The 18,187-nt window shown below is 42.2% G+C and overlaps 1 protein-coding gene across 10 annotated transcripts in view; it reads right to left on the reverse strand.

The window, feature by feature from the left end:
• RBM33 (RNA binding motif protein 33) overlaps positions 1–18,187 on the reverse strand; it is a 117,344-nt gene that overhangs the window by 21,370 nt on the left and 77,787 nt on the right. For 6 of the 10 annotated variants that reach the window (XM_022576632.3, XM_089917119.1, XM_089917124.1 and 3 more), the window contains 3 exons: positions 16,767–17,033; positions 15,145–15,435; positions 11,104–11,742 (listed from right to left, as the gene is read on the reverse strand). In XM_022576632.3, the coding sequence (XP_022432340.1) occupies positions 11,104–11,742; positions 15,145–15,435; positions 16,767–17,033 (1,197 nt within the window). Of the gene's footprint in view, positions 1–514; positions 1,164–11,103; positions 11,743–15,144; positions 15,436–16,766; positions 17,034–18,187 lie in introns of those variants that run through there. The other 4 variants (XM_089917125.1, XM_089917122.1, XM_089917121.1 and 1 more) reach the window with 2 other exon arrangements.

Genomic DNA, 18,187 nt, shown 5'->3' on the forward strand with positions numbered 1-18,187 from the left:
TTAGTACATACGTATTTACTAAATGCCACTGTGATACTAAAGAGGCCAGCCTTCAGTTCAGCACTGATACTGGGTGCACCAGAAAACATACTGTCATGCTGTACAAATCGGTAATCAGCTGGTACATGTGGTCTAAAACGAATAATGTCCCTATATACGGTGGACAACATGGTGAATATCGTTGCAGATGTTTTCTTTAGCAATCCAGAGCTAAAAACGTAGATGATCTTAAAATAGAAAACAAAAAAAGAAAAAGAAAGAAAAAGAAAAAGAGAGAAGAAAAAGGGAATTCCTTCGCCACCAGTGGTTAGGACTCTGCTTCCACGGCCAGGGGGCCTGGGTTCAATCTTCAGTTGGGGAACTAATATCCCACAAGCCGCAGGAGCGGCCAAAAAAAAAAAAAAAAAAAGTAGATGATCTAGATAGTGAAGTTTTATTTAAAAAGAAGAGCTTGCACCAAAAGTAGGATATTTGCCTATTTTTAAGGTATACACTGTGTGTATGTATTTGGGTGATAAATATGTAACGCTGTGGTGATCTGATGATTTTTAAACTGGGAATTAAGAACAGAAACATTTAGTCAATAAACACCCCAAACAAAAATTCTCTTTGCTGTTATTCTGAGTTAAGAGACTGGTGCTAATTTATGTCTGACAATATTAGGTCAGAGGAACACCCTGAAAAACAAAGTTCTAAACTTTTATTTTCCTTTCAAAACAAGTTTACGTTTTAAAGTAAGCTTGATTCCCCATCTGCAGTTCAGAAATACAGGTAGAGTTATCACAAAAAGCCTCTCCATTTAGGACTTCCTAGGAGATGGCCTGAGAAGACACAGTAAAGGACATCTGTGATCAGAGTGCCTGCAGGTCTGGACCTCGCCGCCTGGCGGTCTCCCCGCTCCGTCTGCATCTCACAAACTCACAGGCACGGTGAGCACCCCTACTCCTCCCCGCCCGGGGAGCCTCAGCAGCCGCCAGCCTGACCTGCTCACTCGAGGGGGCCCCCAGCATCTCTAACCCTAAGGTTTCCCAGGCCACGTAACTGCTTTATTCTTCTTCACAGCGTTAATCACCACTCACAGTCCTGTCACGCTCACGAGAACGGGAGCGCCGCGGGCAGCACTGGTCGCCACGCATCCTCGGCTCAGAGAAGAGGACCGAGCCCTGGGCAGGAAGACGACAAGCACTTGGTGAGTCAACGATGAACAAGAAAGAGGGATGCTTCAGGCAGGGATTATAACAAAGGCCCAACTTTTGGGAAAAACTGCTATCGTCAGCTTACTGACAAGTGACGGGAAGGTCTGGGTAAGCTCTGGAGTTACTTATATTCAGGACAATGTTTTACACCTTCTACAGCTACAAATGATGTAATAAACTTTATAACAGAAATTTCCAAGGCACTCTAGGCTCTCCATCACCATGCTGAATGGCATCATTCAACATGCTCCACTCATGGGAAGATGGATGGAGTTGTTTGCTGAATGTCTTCAACTTGACAAGTAGTACACTAGGGTCTGTACAGAGACTGTTTTCCTTCAATCCTCCCTCAAGGTAAATATTATTATTCACTTTCCAAATGAAAAACGCGAGATCCTTGGTCACACAGTAAGTGCTTTTAGGACTTCCTGTCTCAGTGGTTCCAAAGCATGGACTCCACACAACCTCGTAGGCAAGGAGCTTATACTAACATAACTATTTTTAGCAGGGTTAGAAACAAAGGGACTAACCATCATTCAATTAAATCATTTTAAGGAAATGAAGGTTTACTATAATGCTCTGCTCTGACATTTTTCTGGAAACCATGCTGAGGACTCAAGGCTTAAATATAAGTAATAAGTTATTTCATTTTGTAAGAAAAGCAGATTTTTTTTTCAATTGAGAGAACAATTATTTTCTTTCAAATTAGCACAACGAAAAGCTAATTCTTAGGATAAATTTTAAATCCCAGAGTTATTCCGGTTAACACTAGGCAACATTCAACCTACTAACTTCTAGGCTGTGGCCAGAAACATATTTTTTACACCTACTCTCACATTCTCACAGACACAGAAAAAAGGTGAATGAGAACCAAGCCAAACTGAACCCACCTATTTACTTAGAAGTCTTCTACAACTTGTGCATATAGTTAACAGCACTGAAGGAGATCCCAAAATTATTACTTATGTAAATTTTAAAATACTGTCGATTCAAATCAGGACTTTCAGAAACCTGAAAGTTTCATTAAAAACTTACTAAGTTACATTATCATCTTAATGTAAGGAAATAACTAGTCATCTGTGGATGGCAGATTACATTCCATTCAAAGAAAGGAAATTCACTTTGAAAGTGCATTTCTCTAGGGTGGCACAGTTCCCTTTTAAATTCTTTGCACAGCAGTGTGTTTAGACATGGTTTTAAATATAAATACCTTTTACTTCCTCCAAAACAGATGAAGAGAAAAGAAGTTTGGCCTGTCTTAGACCAACCTGGAAATATTTTCTTGGTTTTTATCCACAAATAAATATCTTTTAATGAATACTATAAAAATGTCTCTTGAGGGCAGTTTTTCTTAAATATAAAAGGCACTTCCTGAATTAAGTAAGCTTAGGGAACACTTTTTATCAGCTTAATCGTTACAAAAAATGAGGTTTGTAGCCACCAACATTAGCATGACAAATTTATTTATAACAAATTGTTTAAATGTATAGATAAAAATGCCCATTGATATTGTCAGGGTATCCTGCAATTTGACAGATCAAATCTTATTTTCATTCTTAAACATCATGAAGAAGTGGTATCGCTGGCTCGCATTCACTAGTGAGCAAATTGATTAATCCCTCTCTATAGAAATCTCAACTCTTGATTACACCTATCAGACGTTAAGCAGCATTATTCTAGAGTGACAACACTTGACAAATTCCCCAACCATTTTTCTCAGCCTTTGTGGCCCTGCTAGCTTGTATTAACCCTGATGAAAAATTAATTTTCCTTATCTTCTTCTAAACCCCAAAATCCAAATCCGCCAAACTGGCAACTCTTTCTGTAAAGGTATTATGAAAACCTCTAAAAGATTAATTGCATGTCTTCAGGTGACATTAAATTAATTTCTGTACTCACAACAGACATTTGATACTCCGTACTGAGAGGACAGATAACATTGTCAGGACACAGAGAAGGACAGTGGTTAGGGTCCCAGGGCAGCCTCTTATGAATTCTCCTTTCGATAAGGCCTACTTCACTGTCATGGCAATGCTGCTGATCTGCCAGCCCACAGACCTCACAGAGCAGGTTTCTATTAACTACAACAATGCTGGGCCTGGCCCTGTGATCTTTAGAAAGCTCGCCCAGAATCTGGACAAGAAGTGATATGCATGCTCTACGAAGTTTCTAAACACAAATACATTTCATGCTCTAGTCTGTCTTTGAGACTACTACTTAAAGGAGAAAAGATAAAAGAAAATAAACAGGCTAATAACATTCTTATCCAGGTTCCTGTGTCAATTCCCTAATTAAACTGCTGCAATATGATATGAGGTGAGGACACTTCACATGGGCAGTGTCCATCTATTCTATGCAATAAGCTATCCCTCCATATGGCAAGCGTGCAGAACGTGTAAAAGCAGCAACTTAAATCTAAACTGCTTCCTATAAAATTCCAGTAACAGGTCTACACGGGCTGGACTGAAACAAAATCCTTAAGGTTAAAGGGATCTCACAAGTGCTTGCTTGGGCTTCCTGGAGAAAAAATGGACTCAACCGGTAGGTGCACCAGGATTTCGCCTTATGGTGATAACACGGCACAGTTATTCAAGTGCTCTCTCTCTCTCTCTCTCTCTCTCTCAACATTCTACCTTTCCGAAACTAGTTAGATTTGGGGAATCTTTTTAAAGCAAAATTAATTGGCCTTTGGAGAAATATACCAAAGCCCTGAGCCTGTGAGGGCATCTGATGCCCCAGGATTCTCCAATTTCTACAGCACAGACCTACCAATCTAAAAAAAGGAAAGGACTGCTAGAAGTGAGACTGCGGTTCACCCAGCAGCAGGGGCCCACGAACTCTGGCTTCTCCAGCAAGAGCGGCCCCGTAGGGATGAAGCTCCAGACTCTGGAAAGCAGACGCTTCCAACCTGCCCCGGATGGGCAGCTGGGAAGGACCTACTTCAGAGCGCTAGGCGACTTCCCGGCGCAGGTGACGAGGCTCCTATTCTTGGTAGCCGTTCGAAGTGAGGAGAGGGAAGTTACCCAAGATGCTGGAGAAAGCAGATTCCTTTTCTGCTGGAGAAGGTGGGTTAGCAAATCCTGATTCCTAATTACAAGAGAATTATTTCTGATTTAACCACTTATTTCGCTCTGAAAGAAACACCATATGCCTAAAAACACCTATAAATTCATGTGTAGACATTCTAATTCATTAAAGCTGATTCCTGTCCTCTAATGAACAGTAGTCTATTTTGCCCAAATTTAGAGGTCACGTGTTTAAGAATGCTTAAAACGTCATACCTCTAGAAGTTATCAGTTCTTCGCACCAAAGTGTTTCAAAGCTCTTAAAAACAATTACTTATGCACAGTAGCTTCTCCTCCAAAAGAAGATTCTAGAATATACATCTTATCAAACAAGCGATTAATCAAGATTCGTGCCCCATTTTTCTTCCTCTTATTTGCCTTTCGGCCATCTGACTGCTCATCAGCCCCTCTAACAGGGAAATGATCAGGCAACAAATGAGGCCCAACTACAACCAGCCACTTGGCCACTCTCCCCACCAGAGAGGAGAGGGATGGCAGGACGAGAGGGAACCAGGGGTCAGCAAGGTGGGAGTCTGGGCTCTCACCTCCTTGGACGGTGGTGCCTCCACGCCCACCCCCACTCCCCGTCCATCTGGGCAGGGCCTCTCCTGGCTCCCCTACCTGTGTCAAAGAAGTTTCTCTTACACTCAGCTTCCCAGAGGTGTTTCTCTATCACAAGCCCACTGCAGTTCTGTCCTTTACTACCCATTTCCAACTCACTTTCATCTGACTTCCTTTCTCCTGGTCCTCTAGCATGGCATCAGCTCTTGGGTACTGCCCCAAACCATGGCATCAAGTCAGCTTCCACCAGAAACCAGTGAGTCAGGACAGCTGAGTCCTCCAGCCGTGGCCAGGCAGCTTGGCGAGTCATAGAATGACATACACAACGTGAGCCTTGTTCTGCCTTGGCCTGGGGCATGGGTCTCCCCAAGAACGAGTCATCACCACAGACTCATCAAACAGCAGCCAAAAGTACAATACAATCACATCTTGTAAACCGAATTAACAAGGATTAAGGCTATTTCTGGTGTTATCATACTCTGCTTACTAGTGCCATCTAAATGTCTACAACATACAGCTGTCACTTTTATAATCAGAAGTGCTGTGGGGCGGGGGGGAAGGAAACGACGACAACACCACACTGTGTTAACTCCTCCTCCTTGGATATTTCCATAAAGAAACTGTAAACAATACCTGTATTTTTAAAGGGAGAAGCTACTTATTTTCTCTATTATTTCAACAAATGTTTCTTAAATATTTACAATGTATTTGAGACAAAAAATGAACTGAAGTGGAAACCCAGCCTCAGTCAGGAGCAGTGACTAGGAGACAGCTCCAGCAGTGGGCAGAGAAGGGCAGGGCGCGGCGGGGGCGTGCAGGCGCCGAGAAAGGGCGCAGCATGAGTGCGGACGGAGCGGGGAGACAGAACTACAAGAGCAAGGCGGCCAGACCACGGAACAACAGGGCACGTCCGGAGAACGGGAGGCCGCGAGGGTGACCACTTGTACCCCCACCTGCGACTCCTTCTCATACTAGAGTCCCCGAAGACTGACAGATGACTCCAAGGCCAGCACTTCTGTTTCTAGTAAATCTGATACACAGTGTAAGAAACTCCTTATACTATTTTTGCAACTTCTCTTGAGATTACGTATATCAAAATTAAACGTCCTCCACTCCACAAAAAAAGATCAGGTATGCACACACCATCGCGCTAGAGAAAATCTGAGAATAACTTTTGAGGAAGAGAAGAAATCTACAAATGCACACCAACCCCCTAAAGCAAGCTCACACAAACAAATTGGGACCTTTTACGTGAAGCATTTTGACAGCCTTTTAAAAGTAAAATACAAGAATATCATGACTGGACAGCTGGCTTTCCTGCTGAGGCATTCTGTGCTTCTCCCATTTCTCTGTGTGGCCAGCAGAACAAAGGGCTCTTTACTTAATTTGCTGCCAAATTCTTAAAATTTTCATGACCTCAATTAGAATAAAGCAGCTGAATTCAGAATTTGCTTTCATTTTCTTAAAGAACACTGTAAGAACACACTTTTTCTTCCTTTAACTAAAAGGAAAGGGTAGTAACATCTACTGAGCCAATGCCACGTGCCCAAGCACTGTGCCACTCATCTCACCCATGTCAGGACAGTTAACCCTCACAGCCACCCTGGGAGAAGCTTAGCCTCATTCTGAGGAGGAGGTTCATCTGGGCCAGGTAACCCGATGCAAACATCTCAAAGATTCCCCATTTCCCCTAAACTGGAAGACAGAGCTGCAGGCCTAATTAAACTCCTGAATAAACGAATTTTGCACGGCACTTGCTCGTCCTAATTCTTTTGTCTGGTGTTTAATCACAAAACATGGCTGAGGGTGATTATACTAAGTTTACACTAAGTAAACATTTTACATTTTTATATATGCTCTGCTATTAACCTGAAGGGTTTTTCTAGATTATGTATTGGTTATGAGAGAAATTATGATTGGGGGCAGGGGGGCACGGCACGCTGCACAGCTTGTGGGATCTTTGTTCCCCAACCAGGGACTGAGCCCAGGCCCTCGTCAGTGAAAGCATGGAGTCCTAACCACTGGATCACCAGGGAATTTCAGAAATTATGATTTAACAAGATTGCTCTTTTGGTTTCTGAAAATTAAATACTTAAAAGTAGCTTTCTGAGAAATGAGCAAATGGAGACTATTCCTATGTTTTAAATAATAAAAAGAGAACCATTCCATCAAATACAATTCTTTAAGTAGATTACTTATATAAATATTATTCAGGGAGGCACATGAAATTTTAGAAGCAATAGTTGCCAACATTTAACACTCTTTACAAGTAGCATTAATTAGTTCCTTTTTAAATCTCACCCAACAAATCCAGACAATATAAATGGGAAAAAACTAAAATTCACAAAGAGATTGATTAGCCTCATAACAAAAGGTCTCTCTAAATTTCAAATTCCCTTAATGATTTCAATTTTAAATATAAAATCGGATCTATTTTGATCTACATAGAAATGTTCAAAGACACATTTCTAGCACACAGCTATAGTCATAGCTACACTCAGCCAGGGTACACCGTCCCTCGCTTTAATTCACCATACCAGGCTACTCCACACAGGTTCCAGCACAGGCGTGATGAAACCCCAGCCACTCCCCAGTCCTGACTCCCCAGTCAGGGCTCTGTGGCCCACCTCTAAACCCTCTCCACATACTCTGCAGCCAGTCAGTACCAACTGGGGTTGGCAAGCAAAATGAAACCTGATCACCCCTCATCCTAGAAGCCACCCCTAAAAACTCACTGGAAAGAGTAGACTACTCTCCCTAATCTAGAACTAAGAAACCTAGGAAGAAAAGGAGCAGCAAAAATAGCTATTATAAATAATGGTAAAAAGCACAGGATTTAGAAGCCTCACTCTACCAGTTAGTAGCTGAGTGGCCCTGGGCTACTATCTGAGACTCAATTTACTTACCTATGAAATGGCAATAATAGAGCTAACTCATAAGGATGCTGTGAATACATGCTAAACACCTGATAAACAGTAGCTACTACCTGTTATGTGGCATAAAATCAGGGAATGTATTTCTAGAAGGGGCCTTAGGAGCATTCCAAAAAGAAAATGGACATTTATAAAGTACCTTCTACGTGTTAGAAGGGCCCCCAAGACAATAAATATTAGACAAGCATCCAGCCACGGGTCTTCCTCAAACACAGCCACGTTGTTTTCACCTCATCACACCCTCCTGGTGACTGAGGGCCTCAACCTCCACGCCCCATACACAGGAGCTTCGGATCGGCCAACAAAGAACGCATGATGCCAAACGGCTCCCGAAGAAAGTCAGGTACGACTCTGCAAGCTACAAACCCAGACCTGGTCAGGGAATGTGTGAGAACCAACACCAAGAGATACTTTTCATTACGTCCTTTTGAAAATGCTTCCCATGTCCGTAATGCATTAGCTCTAACAAAGAGGAACAATATAAAAAGACTAGAAATTCTCCTTCGATGATCAGTATGAATTAAAATCACTTTGAAGATAGTATAATTAATGAAAGGGCAGACTGAAAAACCTATAGTCTTAAGACGCAGGCTCTTTCACCTTTCAGAAAACCCAATTTAATAAAATCCAAAGATAAATTATTGAATTACAGACAATGAAATATGGAAATGACAAAAGAGAAGACCTTATTGATTCACAATTGCCTCACAGGTAAAAGTTCACCTAAAGAAAACTAATTAAAGCTGTAATATATTTTCAATTTGTACATCAGAATAAGACTGCCAAGAAAATTCCGCTTCCCTAACAATCCTGTAGATACATATTTTGACTGTGATCACCGCCAGAACACAATTTCTAGAACAGCACTATGTACTGCGATAGTCCTGTGTCCTGTCTGAAGACCAACTACTAGAACGAGGAGACCACTGAATGCAAAGAATAGTTTAGTTAATACATTCGATGCCAGTTTAGGTTAGAAAAAAGTGAAAGAAGTCAAACTGACTCTCTGAAAAGTAAATTTCTCTAGAAAACCTTATAAATAGGATGTCTATTGTATTTCTGCACTAACAGAATGTGAGGAAGTCCTGGGCTCATAGCAAAATACAAGAATGTGAACTGACAACAAAATGCTTCTATTAAACAAGTAACTATAAACCTGAAATGCATAAATAATACTCTGCACAGGTACGATATACAAGTCAATCCTCCCATATGCTAAGCCCCTGTCAGACCCTCACCAGGGTGGCTGGTCCAGCTCCAAGCACACAACATAGCACAGCCCTGGGCATTAATGCCATGGTGCATGAAAGGAGAGAAGGACCAGCAGGGACAGAAATAAAAGGAAAAATGAGAGCATACTTAGCACTTACAAGAACTGTCTCCTTTTTGCACAATGGGTATGTTACAAATAGTTCCTACCCACCAAAAAAACACACCAAAAAACCCAGGCCTTTAGGGAAACACTGTTTGTTCTGGTTCAGAGAGATACAAACAAACAAGAGACATTTATCCTCTGATAAGGTGAAAGTTGCCAACATGCTATTGGAGGAATTATTGGAATAAATCCTAATATACAGAACATGTTGGTTAATTAACTTAATACTTAAGAATTAAAAAGGGAGCTAAAAAACCATTTCAAAGTTTGGCAGACAGCTATTTTCATGTAAAATTCCTCTGTTGTTTTCCTGTGTATTGTAAAATTATATACAGCATGATTTTGGAATATGGTCTGATATAAAAACTATATTTTTTCCACGGGAGAAAAAAGCAAAAATTGAGGTAGATAAATTCTGCTGAAGTAGATAAATTCGTTAGTTGAAGGCTGCCTGTGGACAGCAGAGCTGTGTCCCGCACCTCCTAGTCTGCCAGAGCCCAGAGTGCCCAGGCCTGCACCGCACCACTGTGGCTGCCCAGGGAAAAGGCCTATTCCCAAACCATCGCCCCATGGCCCATCCTCAGAAGTTTCTAACTCAAGTAAAAAAATGAGACACCGACAAAGTATGATTAAAATACGGTCAAAAGCAAAAGGCCACACAGACACCGGAAACTGATGAACACTTGGGTCTTCACCTAAAGATAATAAATTCATACAATATTTAAACAATCTGATATAATACAGGCCATCTACTTATCAACATTTTGAATCACCATGAACCGAGGTGAGAAACAACAGATTTGCTCTATCACAAATTTTCTTATGGCGTGTCAAAAACTTCACACCTTAGTCTACAAACCTAGAAACAAAAGCAATTGAAACTCAATTAAGCAGCAACAAGGAGCCGCCCTTAACCCAGCACAGCAAACAGCTCCCGCCCGCTCCTGGCGGTGCTGCTGTCCCTGGGTGAACTGAGGATTGGAAGTCCTTTTCTTTTTTTACTGTAAATATTTTCTGGTTTTAAAAGTAATCACCTGTAGCTGCTTTGCTCTAAGAGCCCGTGTCTTACGGTTCTCCCCCTTTCTTCCCCAGTTTGCAACACAAATTGCACACAATAGGGAGCTGCGACAGAGAGCACGACAGTTACTCGGACCAAAGAGAGTCTGTTGCAGAATTAGTTATAATTAAAGCAAGAGATGAGTGCTACCTTCTCTAATAAATAAAGACTACACGGCAGAATCAAGGAAGCAAGTATTCTACAGACGCTGACGGGAGAATCTCCTGCAATGGGAATCTATCTGCAGCAACTCTGTTTAGTTTAAGCACTGAATTTATCCAAACTGCAATTACTGTGCTTTACTGAAAATGCTCTAAAATGGGCACTGTTATGAGGTGAAGAAAGAAATGAGGGGTGCCCCACTTCTGAAAGCACATGGTAGGATCACACATGATTTCACTTTAGAATACTGTCAATCCCTTTTTCCCTCAAATGGGGGCGGGGTGGTGGGCAATTAGCTTGAACTGGAAGACGGGAAAAGTCTTTGAAACAACGCTGCTTAAAAGCAACACACACACTGCCCCCCCGCCCCCCGCTGCCATAGATGCTCCCTGAATCTAAAGCTACACACAACAAATTATGTGTTCTGTGGTAAAGGAAATTTTATTTTTAAAACAAACTTGATGATGCTAGCATAAATTATCTATAAAAAGAAGCTAAAACTGAGAAACGTCTAATTTAGGAACTGCCACACTGGTTTTTCACTAAGACTCAAGAGACAACTGAAACATGGGTCCCAATTGGAAGCAGGATTTAAACGACAATTCTTACACCAGCTTCAAGTGGGGAGAGGCTGGTCCACATGATTCTAAGACAGGCAACTTTACTTCCCTTCCTTCAAAAATCCTCTCTGGGAGTTAGGACATACTAAGTGAAACATAGATTCCAAGAGGCACTGGTGACCTCGTCAACTTACCCCGCCTGACAACTTAATCACCCTGACCTTGGAGCTGACGTGCGGCCCGTCTCCGCCACCGCTGTTGGCCCGGTGCATGACAGTCCTTTTCGCGCCAGGCTTGGCCTCCGGGGGCCGGCCCTGGAGGGACGCGGCTCGAGCAGTCTGCGAGGGGGGTGGCGGTCCCTCCCCGTCTGCAGGCTTTACCTGCAGGACTTTGTGCTGAGCTGGACACTGAGGTATGGTTCTGGCCTGTCTCAAATGTTTCAGTGGTTTCATCTGCTGTCCTTGATACTGCGTGTTAGCACCAGATGGCACAAAATTGGATGTTTTGGGTGGAACATTTGAAACAGTGGCATCTTGGTTTTTCACGAGAAGTCTGTTTTTCACATGCGGTCTGACCTGTGCCCCCGGGAAGGGTAACAGTGGGTTACCATTGGTGGGCGACGGTGCCGACAGCTGCTCTTCCTGCCCAGCCAGGGCCGGTGGGGGGCAGAGCTGCTGCTGCTGCTGCGCCAGCCTCTCGAGCAGCTCCTTCTTCCTCGCGCCGGCCTGCTGCTGCCGCCGCAGCTCCTTCTGCTTCAGGATTTCTTCTCGGAGGCGCTTCTGTTCTTCTATCTTTAAGCGGTATAACCTCGTTTCTTCATCTTCATCAGGAAACTGAAGCAGAAAACACACATGGTTTAGAGTACAAGGCTAGGTGACGGTTCCAGTCTGTTTCAGCAAACTTAAGAAAAGGCACTTTCTAAAAACCCTTTAATTCAGGATTGAAAGAAGCCATTCAAAATCTGCTTATAGACTTTAACTCCTTCCCCTGGGGAGGGAAAAAAAAATTACACAGCTAAAGCTAATTTGGAAAATCTTATCAGAATATTAAAAATGAAATAATGTAAATTTCCACTCATTTACAACTTTGAAACCAATTAAACTATTCATTTAAGATATCAAAATATGTTTGAAATGGAAACTGCAACAGTAGGGAGGCCTCGCTGTCACACAGGTTTTATCTGGCTCTCCTCTGACGAACCAACAAAAGGTGGGGTGTAAATGACCTGAAAGGGTCTGATTAGAACTATTGATTTTTCGTACAGAATTTTCAGCCTGATCTCAAACTCATTTGTCACAGAATAATTGCTTATAATGAACAGTACAAATCAATCTCTCTGACCTTGAACTCATGCACTCTCCTCAGAATCAAAATGCTGCCAACTGCAGTACTGGAATATTAATGGCATACAAGGAATGCCTTTAATATGCCAGTCCCAAACCATTCTGAAAGTCTATCAGAAGAATCTTTGTAAAAGTCCAATAATTTTCTTAAAAAAAGCATCCAGGGGCTTCCCTGGTGGCGCAGTGGTTGGGAGTCCGCCTGCCGATGCAGGGGATGTGGGTTTGTGCCCCGGTCCGGGAAGATCCCACATGCCGCGGAGCGGCTGGGCCTGTGAGCCATGGCCGCTGAGCCTGCACATCCGGAGCCTGTGCTCCGCAATGGGAGAGGCCGCAACAGTGAGAGGCCCGCGTACCGCAAAAAAAAAAAAAAAAAAAAAAAAAAAAAAAAGCATCCAAAGAGGAAGGTTTATTAAAAGTTTAGCATTTGTTTAAAATTGTAATAATTTTCTTTAAAAAAGAAATCATAGACATCATCACTCACAGATCCTTTGCAGAAGAATATAATAGGATTTACTCTATCTAGAATTCAGCTGTTAGCAAATAAACCTTAGAAGTTAGGAATTATAAGAACACAACGTAGCTGAAGAGTTGGCTGGTGCCCCCAGAGCCCGTGCACTTGACCTACAAGACACAGGGCCAACCCCCCTCATTGGGGCTTGCTTGTCATTTTAGAAGCAATCCTGATCAACTCAGTCACCTAATTTCAAAGTCTAGGACAGACCTGAAACAGAAAATCTTAAGTTGGCTGAGGGCTACACAGAGCTAGAAGTGACATTAAGGGGAAGACAGAAAAACAGAAGTTCAAAAAGTAAAGGGGCCAGGGCATTCTGGGGAAATAGTAACAGGTCCAGAGGACCCACTGTTTCAAATGCAAGAATAATTAACATTCACTAGGATTTTTCCCCATGTAATCAAAACAGAGTTAAAGTATGTTCAAGAATATAGGTAGAAATACTTCTAAATAGATTTGTCCTTCATTATATCATTACCAACTGGGTGAATATAAGAAGATAAACCACACTTACCTAAGCAAAACAAACAGAAGATTTTAAAAATAAAAAAACACTTTACTCCTGGTCCCATTCTATGTGCACGGAAAATTAAAAGCAAACAAATTAAGACATGCACCACTTACACTATGGCCACCTGCAAGTTCCACTTCACGCACAAAGCAGCCATTTTATCCTACAGAAGACTTCTTCAGAAGCCTGCTTATTAACTCAACTATTATGAAAGGGACAAACGTGGCTAGTGTTATGCCTAAAAAGTCACTTTTCTCTTTTTATTTAGCCACAGTTACTACAAAAGTATATGTGGCTTCATTTTTGAGCCAAATCCATTTACACACATGAGTCAGGAGCTAGCTATATAAACTAAAAGCAGGATAAAATTTTTAGCAGTGATTTCTTTTTATAAACTATCCCAATCCCATCTGTAAATCTACATGATTTTTTCATATATTGATTTTAAAACCGAAATGTCGCCCTTCTTCTAATAAGATGTTATTAAACGTTAACTCAGTATTTTCACTTTATACTTACATTTCTGACTTGGAAACATTACATTACAGCTGCTATAATAATTTATTAGAAGAAAATCTGACACACACACCCCCGCACTTTAATTGATTGAAAGGCAAAAAACAGTTAACGCTTGTTTTTATTATGATTAAGGGCTTATATTCTCATCTAAGGAAACTTTGTGCCATTATTTTATAAAGTTAATAGATATACTTACTTATTACATTATATATATTATTATTAACATAACTTCCACATACCGGTCTCTAGCCACATCTCAGGCACATACACCCAATAGTTAAGGAAACTGAGGCTTGGAAAAAGTGAAGTAACTGGCTCAGAGCCGCACTGCTAGCGACAGTGGATCATTCCAAGGGCATGTTCTAACCTGTGCTACACTAGATGCCTATGCTTCATTAGAACCTACATTATACAGATACTGCCCAACTTTTGTATCGATAATTCCAGGGAACAGCCCGCAATGGAATCCTGACTTCAGGGAAGCATTAGACAAGCGCATTCACTTCTTTTACAGGAGACCAAGGGCCTCAAGGGGTTTGTCTCAGGCATAAATTTTACTGACGTGAAGAAATTTTTTTTAAAAATGTAGAAGTTTGTGACTAATACTGCATTAACACTGAACTGCCTCTAAGCAAAACATAATCAAGTGGCCAAAACTAAACAAAGGTACAAATAACATCTCAATTGGAAATTATGTAGAATACTGACTTGCATTTATTATTTATTCTTACAACATTTATACCGATTTAGAAATCAGCAATAATATACACAATTCAGAACAAAACAGCCCTCCCCATCTTATTTAAAGGTCTAAACTGGTCCTACCTTCTAGAAGTTCACAGTGTAAAACCAGAAAAGCCACAGGAACATAAGAGTAAATGTAAGGGGTCAGCTAACTATGGCCCATGAGCCCATCCGGCCCAACATCTGACTTTGTCATAAAGTGCTACCAGAACACAGCCATGCCCATTGATGTAAGACTGTCTATGTTTGCTTTTGTGATAAAACAGCAGAGTTGAGTAATTCTGAGAGACAATTTGGACTATAAAACCTAAAATATTTGTTATCTGGGCCCTTCAGAGAAACAGTTGGTTAAGATCCCTGATATACACAGATTCTGTAACACACAACTATAACTGTATAAATATATGAATACAATTTGATATAGTACCAGTGAGAATGAAAGTGTATCTTATATGAATATGGCTGTTAGGTTAAAAGAAGGTGGGATGATTTTGTGAAGAACTCACTGGGTGAGAGTGAACTGAGATAAGAGGTACAGACCTTGATTATAAGGTCTCCCTGTTTGAGACCAAACATTATTTTTTAATTAGAAAAAGAAAAGTCCTACCTCTGGTTCTGTTTTTGCTTCCTCTTTAGGCCGGCCCACAGGGCTAACTGGCTTGACTTTCACATCAGCCTTCCCCTGCGCAGTCCTGGGCCCCACCCCGGGCCTCGTGGGCGGTGACGTGCTGATAATAGGCTTTACTTGAGCCCCGGCTGGTGCGGAGGAGCAGCGACTGTTACTCACTTCTATAACATGTGATGGTGCTATTGGTAATTCACGCAAATTACTGTTTCTTGGAGCAGTTGGCTGCATTTGCTGCATTGGTCGTTTGGTTACATTCTGAGAAGTTGTGTTCTATCATCACAAGAAGAAAGAAATTCTAATTACAACTGGAAACTTGGGAGAAGAAACATAAAAAGGCACATTAGATTAAAATATTTTTAAAAATCATTCTAACTGAATACGTGACTTCTCCTTTGGGGGGCAGATACCTTCCTGTTGGTAAACATTTTTTCCCTGCATAAATGCTTTCTGCTCTACATAGTAACATACCCTTACCGATAAGGACTGGGGCTGGGAAAGGTACCATACCTGCCTACAGACAGGCTCCTCTTTATGGGTATTACACCAGGTGACTTACAGGATGGGGACAAACATTTTTAACAGAATCAACAGTGCAACAAGGACTCCCGCACAAGGAGTCAGCTGGGTTAATGGCACCACCACTGTCAATGGGTCCCCTAAACTGAAGGTAGAACAAACAAAGAACGAAGCATTAAGTTAGTGCCCTAAGAAAAAGGAGAAAGATGCCCATAGCTCTCGTCGGGGAGGAGACAGTCAAGTCATGTTCACCCTGAGGATTCTTAACAGAGACCCAACGCCTAGAGGAGTGTATAGATCTGTGAGATGGCGGGGGGAGGACTGCATTCCACGGCTGCTCAGCTCAAGACTGGGGGTGTCGTCTGCCACTGTTCTTACAAAAGGAAGCCCAGGTTACAAAGCACCCTCTTTCCAGATCTAGAAATCCTTTCTTACTTCTTACATCATTTTAGTCTCAATGTTACTTTAAGAAACAAAGAGGCGGGTATGAAAAAACTGAGATTAAAAGCAGCTAAGTGACATGCTTGAAGCTCAAGGTCAAAAGGACCAGTATTAAAGGGAAAACCCAACTATCTCACCTTACAGCCTGGAACTCTAACCCTGAGCCTCTTTACACGGTTAGTTATTTAATGGAGGATAAGGCAGTAACCGTGACTAGTCTTTGACTTTTAAAGCGACACACATCTCCCAGTCTCTTTCAATGCATGACAAGCCGCACATCTGCCGATGGTACTCGAGAGCGTAACCTCACAGATCAATGCAGTCCATCCCCCACGATTAACTATAAGCTCCATGAAGGCAGGAAATGTGTCTCTCTCATTCACTGCTGTATTCCCAGGAACCAGAGTAGTGCCTAACAACAAAGGATATTCAAGAAATTCTTCCTGAATTCATTTACTTGTGCATTCACTGCCCAAGGAGATAGACAGCCACTGGCAAAGGTAGAATGATTATCACCCAAAACTACTTTCTGAAGTTATGCATCAATTACTAAGGCCATCTCGCACTACAGGAGGATCTTGACACACAAGGCCCCGCGACATAAAAGGTGCCCCCGGAAGACAGCTGAGGAACTGGACACTTACATGCCTTAGCCCCTGGCGCTGGGGGCACTGCGTCCGACTGCTGCTTGGCTGAGGCGGCCCCGTCTGCATGTGAGGCCTGAACTGGGGCTGAGCCGCGGGCATCAGGGGCGGGGGAGGAACAGAGAGGTGGTGGTGCTGGTGCGGGTGCGGGTGCGGCGGCGGCGGCGGCGGCGGCGGCTGGTGCTGCGAGGGTGGCTGGAGCGGGGGCGGGAGCGGGGGCTGCTGCTGGGGCTGCGGGGGAGGGGGCAGAGGAGGGTGCAGGGGCCCCTTCCAAGCCAACAAGAGAGAAGCAACAGTTTATCATGTACGTACTGCTCGTGTTCCAATTCAGCCATTTCCTTAAAAACCCCAACACCAGAAAGAAGCTTCAAGTGGCACTAAAATTTCATTTTAGATTTGCTGATGAAGCTGATACTATCCTAAATGCAGTGACAAGCCAAAAGCTACTACCCTGCATTGTATATTTGCCCTAAATCCTTTAGATCTTGAAATTCCAGGGATTTATCCTAAGGAAATAACTAAGGATGCGAGCAAACACAACCTCAAGGATGTTTCCTGCAGCACTGTTTCCAATACCCAAGGACTGAAACCAATAAACACGGCCAGAAATAGTGACAGCCGTAAAACGTCAACTCGTGCAGTGTTTTCAAATGCCGTGGTGAAAGAGAACTCATCACCATGAGAAGATGGTAATAACATGTTAACTGGGAAAAGAAAGCATCATGATGAGGATGCACGCACTAAAGAGACTGAAAGACATGTGCACCCAAATGTTAGTGGTAACTGTCTCTAGATGGTGGGATGACTTCATTTCCTTTTCAAATTCCTATCTATACTTATTTCTGCAATGCAGTGACTATATATATTACATTATATTGTATTACGTATATATATTTATACACACACACACACACACACACACACACATTTATATATATTTTGGTTGTGCAGAGCAGCTTGTGGGATCTTAGTTCCCCGACCAGGGGTTGAACCCGCACCCTCGGCAGTGAAATCACAGAGTCCTAATTACTGGACCTCCAGGAAATTCCCAAATTATATTTTTTTAATAAAAAGAAAAAAACATTTTATCCTACTGTAACACCTTATATAATAACCATTTTCCTGTTCTTACTTTAGGTACATATTCCATGTGTTTCTAAATAATCGGTTCAAGCCCATCATCATTACATACCTTAACAGGAAACTTAAGACACAAGAAAACACATACTGGGTAAGAGAGGCATCAGACTCAAGGCAGCTGATGAAACACAAAACACCAGCAGAGGGCACTCAAATCTCTCAAATAATGAGGGAGCAGCAACCCTTTTTTTCCCCCACTACATACTGCAGAAACATAATTTGACAAAGAACCTTATTTCCTATTAACCTTTTAAGAATCTTGCAATGATAAGCAAAGGTAT

Source organism: Delphinapterus leucas, chromosome 9 (assembly GCF_059928025.1).
Source record: "Delphinapterus leucas isolate spDelLeu-1000000601 "Yukka" chromosome 9, BTC_Dleu_Yukka2, whole genome shotgun sequence".
Taxonomy (NCBI): domain Eukaryota; kingdom Metazoa; phylum Chordata; class Mammalia; order Artiodactyla; family Monodontidae; genus Delphinapterus; species Delphinapterus leucas.